The sequence below is a fragment of the Chrysochloris asiatica genome, unplaced genomic scaffold, assembly GCF_000296735.1.
Source record: "Chrysochloris asiatica unplaced genomic scaffold, ChrAsi1.0 scaffold00028, whole genome shotgun sequence".
Lineage (NCBI taxonomy): Eukaryota > Metazoa > Chordata > Mammalia > Afrosoricida > Chrysochloridae > Chrysochloris > Chrysochloris asiatica.
Genome location: NW_006408546.1, coordinates 6,745,595 through 6,759,108, shown reverse-complemented (window position 1 = coordinate 6,759,108; position 13,514 = coordinate 6,745,595). Strand labels below are relative to the sequence as shown.

The following is a 13,514-nucleotide window of genomic DNA, read 5'->3' as shown; positions in this document are numbered from 1 at the left end:
AGAGGGTCCCAGGTAGAATGGGAGAAAATGTGGAACAAAAATAAGAATTATTTTTAGAAAAGGACTGGGTTTACTAGTCATAGAGAGACTAGAGGGACTTGAGACTATGGCCCTCAACCACCCTTCCAGTCTGGAATGGAACTCACCCTCATGGTCCAATTTTCAGCCAAGCAGTAGGCAGGTATATGGGGGAACAAGAACACTAGAACGGTGTACACACCATGGAATGGTCAGTCATTCAAAATGAAAAGGCAACATGTACCTAGGGACAAAGTTGAGAAGGGACGGGAAGGAGGGTGGAATGGAAATGAGCACAGGGAGGAAGCAGATAACCGTTGTTGTGTGGAGGGGACTACAATTACTGAGATGAAACAGTGTATAGTTCACTGAATGCAAAATTGATGATCTTGGCTGTAACTTCCACTCAATTCACAATAAAAACTTTAAAAATAATAACAGTAAAATCAAATAACGAACAAAATAGCTTCCAATAGCCAGAACCCATGGCTCCTTTAAGGAGATCTGCCCTCCAGCTCTAATTTGATCTTCAGCCTCATCCATTCTGCAATTTCACTCATCTCTTGATGTGGAATAGGCTATTGTGTTTGTTTTTCCCCCATCCTGCAAGAACTGCAACTGTTCTTTAACAACTCATGTTTTATTGTTTTTATGGGTTAAGTTCTCCCCTTAAGCCTCTCAGAATACCTTCATGAAAAAGGTTTTTTCACTGTCCTCTATTACCAGTTATCTCGGGGATTGATTCTTCTGTTTATTTAGTTAGAGCCTTTTTTCTTCCTGCTGGACTATTCAAAAATTGGTTAAGTCTTAATCATGTATAACTTGTAAGTGATGGTCTAGATTGAATAATTTTGGTAGTTAGAATGTATTTCCTTAGTTCCTATGAAATTTTCTGTAGTCCTAATGAGGAAAGCTGGTATGTGTGAGTTAGCTGGAACTCCCTGCACTTTCCTGGTTATCTTTGGCACCTTGGTTATCAGAACTTGTATCGTAGGAAACTTTAATTGGGTGATATCCTTGGCCGATTATCTGTGCCAAGAGCAGATGAGGCGTCAATAACCAATTCTTCTAGCATCCTTTAATTAAATTTCTGATATCTTGTTGTGAAGTGCCATCAAGTCGTTTCTGACTCATAGAAAACCTGTAAAGCGTTTCCAAGGAACTCCTGGGGGGTTTGAATCACTGACCTTGCAGTTAGCATTCCAGTACTTATTCTACAGCACCACACCCAAATATTCTTCTTCCTGACTTTGTTGCATTAGATCTAGGTGTTGTTCTAGGGCTACTTCTGATAAAACTCATGTTTTTCACAGTAGGGAGTCCTGTCTTCTGCCTCCTGGTTTATAGTTTCCCCAATTGCCAGTATGTTGCCTTGTGCTATATTGTCATCTAGAAATAGCTGCTGTAGACTGCTGGGAACATCTCTCTTGGCTTTCCAGCATTGAGATAGATACAGTTTCCTTTCATGTTTCTTCTGTCATTTCAGTAGGATTTGGAAGAAGGTAAATATATCTATTTGTAACTGACCCGTTCTCTACTCTTATCTAGATTAGGACAGTCCAACCCAACCTTTTATCTCCAGAAGGGCATTAAAGCATATGTACTCAGGAAAAAACCACCGGGTTCACTTCTTCCTAAAGCACACAAGGTATGATACACAGATGTAAAGGTAAATGTTTTGGTGTCAAACAAGTGATTTTATATGTACACAAAAAAATGTTGTTTGTTTTTAAAGTACAGCTCATGATTACTAAGCAATATAAAATGCATTTTCTTAGATATATTACAATTTCATTTGAATTGTATCCCTTTCCATTTTTTAACAAGGACTTGTTGAAATCTCTAGTATGTAAGTCTTAGCAACACCAAGGTTTGATTTCTCTCTGTACAATTTGTCAGATGTAGAGTCATTCTGTGAATATTTTTGGTACTACTTATTTATGGGTGGATCTCACTTTAGTTATATATTTAAATTATGTAAAATAGGGGCATTACTATATTTTATAATAATAATATCAACTAATGATTTATTGGTTTATTTATTGTAAGATAAGCACTAGACTTCTAACCATAAGGTCAGTGGTTCAAACCCACCATCTGTTTCTCGGAAATCCTATCCAGAGTTTCTACGGCTCGATGGCATTTAACAACGAACAACAGTGAATTATTGGATAAATTTGCTATGATTAGTTTCTGATATGTTATGATTATTCTCTGAAAAGAAGGCTTTTAATAAGCACTCTTCAGTATCTAAACATTAGACATATTGATAAGGATTATAAAAGATTTTTGTTAAAAAAACAACAACTGAGTTTAATGTTTTCAGAAAACAGGTATTATGTTTAGAACATACATGTTTAGAGAACAGGTATCAAAGTACTAGAGAACATTAAAACCACTTGTGTGTTAGGAATATTGTGATCATGTATTATAATATAGTCCCTGGGAGGTACAAATGATTAAACTCTTAACCATTAACCAAAAACTGTATACTGGAGTCCACCAACCTCCTTGGAAGAATGGTTGAAAACCCTATATAACACAGCCCTACTCTGACACACATGGATCATGAGTTGTAATTGACTTGATAGCAACTGGTTTTTGGGTTTTGTTGTATTTATTTAGTGTCTTTCTTGAGTTATGAATAACAGGTGATTCCCAGGCCTACCTTCACTGGGGAGGGAAGCAGTGGGGTTAATATCACAGTAATAGAAAAATACAGATTCTGACTTAAACCTTTCCTTCTGTAATTTGGCACCCTTTACTTTCTGGACCCTATCATATTTCTGGAAACATGAAGTAACTTGGATGCTTATAATAGCATCAAGCCTTGGGTAATGTTTACTAAATCTTCTTAACAAGACATGGCTGAGGATCTGGAGTACTATGGTCAACTCCAGCTTTTTCAAAGTCTGCATTGCGAAAAGCAATGTTCCCACTCTCATTGCTTCATTCTCCTTTCCTTCCCTGCCTAACCTTTATGTCTCTTCCATTTTCCAACACCAGAGTGGTTATATTGCAAACACTTCTCACTCCAGCCATTGGCCCATTAGCTGCTTTCACCTGGGCAGTGGTTTGGCCCTTCCCAGACCCAGTAATTGCAGTAGCTGTTGCTTTACTTTCTACTGTCCAAATGAACTGCATGCTTTCCCTCCTCAGGAGTGCCTGGTCACCATTAGCTGAGTCTAGGGCAAAACAGCTTTGCATACAGATGAGTCATCTTTACCTGGTCTGCATCCCAGCTCTGCTGTAAACTGTGCTCTAAGGTTTTCGGTGATGGGCCCGCACACCTGTCTCATTTATGACGGTCATTTTCTTCTCAGTATTGTATTTGGACTCCTGTTTCATACCTGCTTGCCTTTAACTTACCACTTTTGCAATAGTTATCATGTGCTCCGGAGAAGCTCCGGGCACCAGGAGAAATCCCCACACCCTTTCTTAGAAGCATGTATCTCCTTTGATATCCTAAAGAAGTGAGTTTATTTCCCTTCCCACTAGTACTCAAAAGCCTCCACCAACCCCATGCAATTTCCAGTTTACAGCTTATCCTCCACCTTGCCTGAAACATTTCTCTTCTCACTCATGATCTCTCTGGCTCTCAGCAGTATCTGGTTGGGTGGTTGAGTCAGCAGAATTTTGCAAGCATTCCCACATAGCAACAATCTGCTACAATCTGCTACAGCACTAAGCAGTTGTCTCCTCTAGAGGGGACACAGGCTTTGTAAAATGTAACAGTCCAACCTCTCTCTAGCCACTTCTGCAATTTACACCCTCTGGGTCCCTGTAGACATTTGAATTTACAATTTTTTTTTTCTAATCTGTACACTGTTCTTTGTGGGGTAGGATGGGTAGGTGGTACAAGGAAGTATCCTTTCCTAGAATATGTTGTTTTTGAGTACTGCCAACTCTTTTGAACATCTATAGGGTTTCTGAGGAGCAGCATTGCCAACCCTGTGGTTTGCATTTCTAGTGCTGATCCTACTGTGCCACACCAGGAGTCCTCCTAGAATATGTTGTTGTTGTTGTTAAGTGCCGTCGAGTTGATTCCGACCCATAGCGACCCTGTAGAGGGTTTCCAAGGAGCAAATGGTGAGCTTGAACTACCGACCTTGCAGTTCAAACGGCTTTGCAGTCTGGTGCATTAACCCACAGCGCCACACCAGGACTTCCCTAGAATATGAGGAGGCTTCAAAAAGTTTGTGGGGAATTTTCATATCTTTTAATTCCATTTTCCATGAACTTTTTGAAGTTCCTTTGTATATATCAGAAATCAGGTATCAAGTGACTTTATTCAAATTCCATAGCTCCTTGATCGACTTCATTTTTCTTTTGCCTAATTTGAAAACTACTATATTATCTAAACCTCCTCCTTTGTTGTTGTTATGTGCCGTGGAGTCTGTCGTTGTTATGTGCCGTGGAGTTGGTTCCAACTCATAGTGACCCTGTACAGGGTTTCCGAGGCTGTAAATCTTTACGGGAGCAGAAAGCCTCATCTTTCTCCCGTGGAACAGTTGGTAGTTTCGAACTGCTGACATTGCAGTTCGCAGCCCGATTCATAACCACTACGCTACCAGAGCTCCTTAAGTTCAATCTTAGTGTTCCTAAAGCCCTGTGTATCCCTTTCTTGTTAGTGCATCTTCTTCAATTTTAGCAGTGATTAGTATTTGATATGGAAACAGCCCAGACTGAGGGAACCTAAGAATTTTTGGTGTTTTTAAAATGAGTTTTGAAACATAATTTGTGTGTTATGTTATTCTAAATACATTATTTTTGTATTTAGAAAGTCTAAATTTGGAGACTTTATATGAGCAGAGTTGAGGGCATCTCTCCTGGTTTGAGGATGCAGTCTGGTAGACTTAGTGCTACAGTACTGAATGCACTCTGGATGCTGAGGAAGCTGCTATACAGGGGGGCTTGCCTGTTCTCCTTCTAGTGACTGTTGCTACAGCTAGAACAGAGACTTGCCAGGGTACCCTGGGGAAAGATAAGAGAGAAAACACCAGTACACCAAACAAAAGGATGCTTTATGATAAAATCTCAAGTGTTGGTCAGGAACTCTTTCCTTTACATAAGTCCATTGCAAGTGTCCGAAGGAGCTCTGGTAGCGTAGTGCTTACGAATCGGGCTGCGAACCTTAAGGTCAGTGGTTCGAAACTACCAGCCGCTCCGCGGGAGAAAGATGAGGCTTTCTACTCCCGTAAGGATTTACATCCTCGGAAACCCTGTACAGGGTCGCTATGGGTCGGAACCGACTCGACGGCACTTAACAACAACAACAATGCAAGTGTCCATCCTTCTAACCTAATTAATTGATTGATCTAACATGTTAATAATGATTAAAGTAAGAGTACTTGTAAGGAAATTATTACCAGTGTCTTCTAGGTTATTCGTTGATTTTGTTTTAGCATGTACAAGTATTTCTAGCTTTAATGTTAGTTCAGGAGTACTTTTTAAAGGTCTGTGTTTCTAATGTTTAATAATTCATCATCCTATTTAGATTGATAGAGAATTTAAAGTCCAGGAAGCCTTGCACTCAGTTGGATTCCCTGTTCCCAAGCCTTTACTGTACTGCAGTGATGTTTCTATTATTGGAACAGAATTTTATGTGATGGAACACATTCAGGTAAGTTTATCATTTAATCTTATTTTGTTGTGGATCTTATATTTACTTATGAAGTTAGATGTTGCTCAATAATAGAGTTCCTTATTCAACATTTAAAATAATTAGACTACTTTTCAAAGGTTTAAACTTCTGTTTTAATTTCAAAGCACTAAATTTGGAAGGGATGAAATAGACCAGGAACAAATTTGGTTAAGTAGGGCATATTGATTTATTCTTGAGCTCTCCTCTAGGTGTCAGTAAAGAGCCATGATGTTGGTGGTGGTGGTTGTGTACCCTAGAGTCATAGCCACCCTGTACAGTTTCCAGAGTCCTGGTATGGTACTGTTGGGTAAGCACTGGTCTGCAACATCAGTTTGAACTGCAGTGGTCAGTGGTTCAAATCCACCAGCTGCTCCTTGGAAAGCTATACAGGGTTGCTATAAATTAGAACCGACTTGATGGCACTGAACAACAGTAACAGTTTCCGAGACTATGAATCTTTACCGGAGCAGAAAGCTTCATCTTTCTCGTTAGGAGTGACTGGTAGATTCAACTGCTGACCCTGCAGTTAGAAGCCCGACTCGTAACCCACTCCCTACCAGGACTCATAAAAAGCTATTTGATATATGGCAATAAACCAAACTCTGGATAGTGGAGTAGGAAGGGAGGTTGGGAAGAAGGGAATGAGAAGCTACTAACAGATTATCAAGTCACTAAGAAAAATAACCAAGGAGCTCTGGTAGCATAGTGGTTACGAATCGGGCTACTAACCTCAAGGTCGGCAGTTCGAACCTACCAGTGATTCCGCGGGAGAAAGATGAGGCGTTCTGCCCTCCTAAAGATTTATAGCCTTGGAAACCCTGTGTAGGGTCACTATGAGTAGAAGGCGACTCCAACGGTACTTAACAACAACAAGAAGAAAAATAACCAGACTATTCATATTTTTATAGAACATAACAAGAGTAGGCTTTGGTCTTTAAATCCTTGCAATTTCTTTTGGAGCACATACTCTTACATTAAATATTTAAAAATGAATATTTTCCAGCATAGTCTACAAAGAATTGGTATTGGTTACAAAGCTGTTATCTTGATCTTTTTCAGGCTTTGTAAGGAGTAGGGATGATGAAGCAGCAATTAACTGGTATTAAAAATTTAATTGTCTATTCTAATCTCTTTCATAGGGGAGAATCTTTCGTGATTTCACAGTTCCTGGAGTTAGCCCAGCAGAGCGCTCTGCCATATATGTGAACATGATCGAAACCTTGGCTAGATTACATTCCTTGAAGGTACACACATTGCAGCTGGAAGGATATGGCCAAGGAGCTGGCTACTGCCAAAGACAGGTAACACAGCTTCACAGAGAGTGCCTCTTCTCAACTTGTTGGAAATAATAAACTACATTGTTAGTCAAAATGCAAAAGTATTATTTCCTAGTCTTCTGAAGCATTGGCTATGACTTTGAATATCCACCTTCAGATCTACTTGGCTTTAGCATAAAATGATCTTTTTTTTTTTTGCAGATGAAGTTTTGCTCAGAACAAAGCTTCTGCAATTGACTGCATATGCTTGAATGCAAATTGAAAGCTATTACATGCTCTTTACTTGATTTTAACACTATGTTTTATGCCCCATTTCCCTTTTAGCTAGGTTAACAAGTATTTATTGTAAGTGACTGTGTATTTAATGCCTAGTGAGTACAGTGTAAAATATGAAGATAATAGAAGGTAACTCTTTCTCCTAAAAAAAAGTATGACTACTTTTGAGAAACCTATTCATGAATTACATATTGATAAAACCACTTGAAAATGGTATGAATGAATATATGAGGCAGCTTGACAAAACTTGTGGGGAAATGGAATGAGAGATAAAGGAATTTTTCCACGAACTTTTTGAACCTCCCTCATATGATCTGTAATTTAATTTCTTGGTATTCATCATGAAAGGTGCGCCTTTCAAAGAGTGAAGATTGTTGCGGCCTTGCTTAGGTGAGGAAAGCTTCCTGGAATAGATACTTATTGCAATGGGTATTTAAGAAAGGGTAAGATTAGAGTTATGGGGAAGAGATGTTGAGCATTTCAAATCAAAGAAACAGCATAATAGATATGTCTGGAGCTATTTCCTAGTTTGTTGTTAAGTGTCATCAAGTCGATTCCAACTCATAGTGACCCTGCATAGGGTTTCTAAGGAGCAGCTGGTGAGCTTGAACCACTGCCCTTGCAGTTCAAACGACTTTGTGATCTGACGCATTAACCCACAGCATCACACCAGGACTCCTGTTTCCTGGTGAGCATTTCATTTTGGGGTCTTAAGAAGGCTAAGGAGAGAGAAAGAGAAGAAAACTAAAGTTTAGAGTACATTCAGTTAATGCTAAATCCCATGGGAGGTGAGTGGTGGTCCTTCTCTGTTGATTTATGCAACAATCTTAAACCATAGGTATTATTGTCCCCATTTTGCAGATGAGGAGAGAGAGTGAGGCTTATAGGAAACGTGTGTTATACATCTAAGTTGCTTAGGTGAAATTTCAACTCAGTTCTATAAACTTACAAGGATGAAAGTCTTTACCCTAACGCACTACACTGAGCAGAGATACCTTGGGGAGTACAGAGAGTTGCCGTGGAGTGGATTCTGACTGGTGGCTAACCCTTGTGTGTCAGAGCACCACTGTGCCCCACAGGGTTTTCAGTGGCTGATTTTTCAGAAGTAAATCACTAGGCCTTTTTTCTGAGACAATTCTCTGTGGACTCCAACCTTCAGGCTTTCTTTGAGATTGCAACTAAATGTTAGCCATTTGTACCACTTAGGGACTCCACAGAGCGATGTAAGCAGATAAATAATATGGTTCCAAAGATGAGGCTTTCTACTCCCATAAAGATTTACACCCTCGGAAACCCTATACAGGGTCGCTATGGGTCGGAACCGACTCAATGGCACATAACAACAACAACAACAACTTACCAGCAGCTCCTCAAAAGCCAGTTCAAGCTCACCAGCTGCTCCTCGGAAACCCTATATAGGGTTGCTATGGGTTGGAACTGACTTGATGGCACTTCACAACAAGAAGATTCTATGAGTAGTAAGAAAGGGTATTAAAATGAAAAGTAAATCTGCCCCCTACTTCTTTCAGCCCCTTATTCTACTTTTTTCAAATTTCTTGTGACCCCTTCCAGAATCTTCTTAGGCCTACTTATCGTAGTGGTTACGAATTGGGCTGCAAACCTTAAGGTCAGCAATTCGAAACTACCAGCCACTCTGCGGGAGAAAGATGAGGCTTTATGCTCCTGTAAAGATTTACAGCCTCGAAAACCCTGTACAGGGTCACTATGGGTCAGAACTGACTCGATGGCACTTAACAACAAGAACTTATTTGTATAAGTGTATACACTTTTTTTTCCTTCCATACAATTTTCTTTCTTTTTTCCTGTTACAAAGCTGGGTAAGTAAAATGGAACTAGAATAAAAGAATCGACATAATATTCATTATAGGCATTCATCTTGAGCATTTAGGAGTAAAAGTAAATGATACATTATCAAAATTTGTTATTCGATAATCTAAGATGCTGGCTCTTACATTGACTTTTCAGCTCTGTCTGTTTTCTTATTTATGTATCTTTAGATATCAACCTGGACTAAACAGTATGAAGCAGCAGCCCACCAGGACATCCCTGCCATGAAGCAGCTATCCGACTGGCTAACAAAAAACTTGCCAGATAATGACAATGAGGAGAGTTTGATTCACGGAGATTTCAAACTAGATAACATCGTTTTCCACCCTACGGAGGTAGGTGCAGTATACTGAGCAGGTGTGATTTGGGACTCAAATACTAAGTGGGCACTCTCCCAGAGCACTGAAGGAGCTCACCGCCTCCCCATTTTTGCCCTCCAGCTCAGGACCGCCTCCATCACTCAAAACTTTAAGAAATGAGTCTTGAAAACTTTCTGGCATAGGTAGCTGCCTCCCTTTAAGTGAAAGCTCTGGAGGCACAATGGGTAAACCATGGGAGAAAGATGTGGCAGTCTGCTTCCCTAAAGATTTACAGCCTTGGAAACCCTAGGGAGTATTCTACTCTGGTGGAATCAACTTATTAGCAATGAGATTAATTTTGAGAATCCTGAGTGGTACCTGATTTACTGCTTTAAAAAAAACTTGGAAATTTACTTGCATACCACTGTTTTCTTCAAAAGAAAACGTTGGCTACTTAACGTATTTAGCTTATGAATGTTCTTGCTTTCTTTTGATTCAGTTTAATTTCTTTGGGTTTCCAACCCCATCCCCCACATATCCCATGAAGACATTTTTTTTTTAAGATTAAGAAAACAAAATTCTAAAAAAAAAAAAAAAGCCTCAATAGTGTTGCATAAAATTATTATAACTTTGTTCTGAGTAAATGTACTGGGTGTAATCTTTGGAAAGAGTACAAGTAAATCAAAACTGTTACCCTCCACTGAGCACACACAGTAAGTTCTTGAGTGGAGGAGTGTGTTCGTTCTCTTTCATATTCTTTCATGTCCTTGATCTTTCTTCTGGTTCATGTTAATTTCTGTGGGTTCCCTGCCCCCCTACATCTCAAGAAAAAAAAATTTTTGTTTACATTTAAGAGAAAAGAACTCTAAAGACGCTTCAGTAGCATGAATTATTGTCCAATTCAAGTAACTCTGTATAAGGTTTCTGAGGAGCAACTGGTGGTTTAGCAGTCCAGTGCTTATCCTACAACACCACACAAGGAGCCTATGAAATTAATGTAACCTTGCTCTTTGTAAATGTACTTGGTGTAATCTTAGAAAAGAATTCCAATAAATCAAAGCCATCACCCTTCACTGAGCACAGGCAGTAGGTCCGTGAATGGAGGAGTGTGGTAGGAATGAGAAAACTGCTTCAGTTCTCCTCTCCATAAGTGACTGAGGCCTTTGGCAAGCCACTTAGCCCTTAGAATTCTAACAATAATTTAGAGCAATTTAAAGTTCACCAAATCCTGCTTCTTAGAAGAGGATTTTCATTAGTTTCCTGATAATGTTAAGATGTTTTAGGGCAGGAAGAGTTTTCTAAATTCATGTGCTAATAATGTTCTGGGTTTCATGTTTTTCCCTAGAGAAAGATGAAAGGCAGAAAGTACCACTATAAGTTATATTGCTGCCATAATTAAAGTAGTTCAACACCGATTGGCACCTCAGAAAAGAGGCTTAGCAATGGCTTCTGAAAGATCACATGGGCTCACTCTGAATTGAAATCAACTTGCAACAACGAACAATTAAACATGCATGCATGTGCAACCTTTCCTCAGTGACGCTGATGAATTTTGAATTCTAACTTTGGTGACTATTTACCATTAGATTAGAGAAGTTAAAAATTTAAAATTTAAAGTTTTACCTTAAAACATAACAAAATTTGGCCTATACTTGTTCTACAGCATTTTTTTTTCCTTAGTATTTTAGGAGCGTATCTTTAGCGTAGTGGTTACGAATCAGGCTGCTAATATCATGGTTAGCAGTTTGAAATTACCAGCTGCTCCACGGGAGAAAGATGAGGCCTTCTGCTCCCGTAAAGATTTACAGCCTAGGAAACCCCGTAGAGGGTCACTTGGCGTTGGAACCAACTACACGGCACATAACGACAACAACAACGATCTCTGAATAAGGAGTCCTGGTGTGGTACTGTGGGTTAATATGCCAGACTGCAAAGTCCTTTGAACTGCAAAGTAGGTGGTTCAAGCTCATCAGCTGCTCCTCGGAAACCCTGTACAGGGTCGCTATGGGTCAGAACCAACTCAACGGCACTTAACAACAACAACATCATCTTTGAATAAATCAGAGTCCTCTGTGAGTTCTTTAGCTGTAATATTGTATGATTCTTTACTTAAGAAGGACAAATCTAGACCAAGATCTACTAATGGATTTTATATTGTCTAGTGTGTCTAGTAAGCTGTTTGGGAGGCGTCCTGGTGTGGCACTGTGGGTTAATGCGTTGGACTGCAAGGTCGTTTGCACGACAAGGTCGGTGGTTCAAGCTCACTAGCAGCTCCTTGGAAACCCTATACAGGGTCTCTATGGGCCAGAACCGACTAGACAGCACTTAGCAACAACAAAAACAACAAAGATGTTTGGGAGCACGGTGACTTTGAATGACAAGTACTGGACTATACCGAACCTCAAGTTCGGTGGTTAAAGTCCACCAGCTGCTCCTCAGGAGAAAGATGAGGCTTTCTGCTCCTAAGAAGACTTACAATCTCAGAAATCATCTACAGTGTCACTATGACAGTAAGTAAGATGTTTAAATTTTAGGATTAATCATGACTTACTGAAGTCATGGAAGTCATGGTTAACTATGTTGCCATCAAGTTGTTTCTGACTCATAGTGACCCTGTATAAGGTTTCCAAAGAGCAGCTGGTGAGCTTGAACCGCCAACCTTGCAGTTCAAATGGCTTTGCAGTCTGGCGCATTAACCCACAGTGCCACACCAGAACTATGAAATAGTTGTTCCCATTTTACTTGTAATCTCATATTTAAAAACAAATCCTTATAAATCAAAGTTGCCAAAAAGATAGCATCTGTCTTTAAAACAGTAGGCTATTCAATCATTTGGAGAGACATTTTTTTTAAATAGACTTTATTTTTTAGAGCAATTATGTCGTTGTTGTCATTGAGTGCTATTGAGTCAATTCCAACCCCTAGTGACCCTATATAACATTTCCAAGGAGCAGCTGGTGAGCTTGAACCGCCAACCTTGTGGTTCAAACCAACTTTGCAGTTCAGCACATTAGCCCACAGCACCAAGCCAGTAATTATAGGTATGCAGAGTACAGAGAAGTACCATGCCCTACCCCTGCACTCTATTTCTCCTTTATTACAGTTTTTTACAGTTGATGAACTAATATTGATACATTACTAACAAAAGCTCATAGTTTGCTTTAGTATTCACAATCCATCCCACCCCCTTTTATTTTAAGGAAACAACTGGGAAAGGCATTTAGCTGCAGTACAATTTTATAATGTTGTTACGTGTTGTAGAGTTGGTTCCTACTATGTATAAATGTATACAGGAGCAGAGAACCTAATCTTTCTACCTCTAAGCAGATGGTGGGTTTGAACTGATGACATGGTGGTGGTAGTTGTTATTGCTAAGTGCTACTGAGTCGGTTCTGACTTATAGTAACTCTATATAAGGTTTTCAAGGAGCAAATGGGTTTAGCAGTCTAGAATTCATTGTATGTATCATTATTGGAGTTTATCATACAGAACCTGGTATGGTGCTGTAGGATAAACATTGAACTGCTGGCCACAAAGTTGGTGGTTCAAACCCACCAGTTGCTCCTCAGAAACTCTATACAGGGTCACTATGAGTTGGAACTGACCTGAAGGAACTTAATTTAAATTACTAATATTTATTGTTTTAGGATCATATCATAGCTAGTAAAGTATCTTCTCCACCACTTATCTGTCAATTTGTCATACTGTGGTCTGCTTGTGAGTTGCTGTGATTCTAGAAGCTATGCTACTGGCATTTTAAATACCAGCAGGGTCACCCATGGTGGACAGGTTTCAGATGAGCTTCCAGACGAAGACAGACTAGGAAGAAGGAGTGACAAACTGCTTCTGAATATTTAGTCACTGGAAACCTTATGAATAGCAGAGAAACACTGTCAGATATAGTGCCAGAAAGTGAGCCCGTCAGGTTGGAAGATACTTAAAGCACAATTGGGGAAGATCTGCCTCCTCAAAATAGAGTTGACCGTGATAACACGAATGGAGTAAAGCTTGTGGGACTTTTCTTTGCTGATGGGGCACAACTCAAAATGAAGAGAAACAGCTGTAAACATCCAACAATCAGAACATGGAATGTAGTATGAATCTAGGAAAATTGGAAATTGTCAAAAATGAAATGGAACATATAAACATCAA

At 39.5% G+C, this 13,514-nt stretch overlaps 1 protein-coding gene across 1 annotated transcript in view; it reads left to right on the top strand.

Annotated features, from left to right (window-relative positions):
* Positions 1-13,514, top strand: part of ACAD11 (acyl-CoA dehydrogenase family, member 11) — a 154,392-nt gene that overhangs the window by 14,859 nt on the left and 126,019 nt on the right. Inside the window, exons 2-5 of the mRNA XM_006840028.1 lie at positions 1,567-1,666; positions 5,516-5,641; positions 6,802-6,963; positions 9,234-9,398. Coding sequence (XP_006840091.1) covers positions 1,567-1,666; positions 5,516-5,641; positions 6,802-6,963; positions 9,234-9,398 — 553 coding nt within the window. The remainder of the gene's footprint in view (positions 1-1,566; positions 1,667-5,515; positions 5,642-6,801; positions 6,964-9,233; positions 9,399-13,514) is intronic.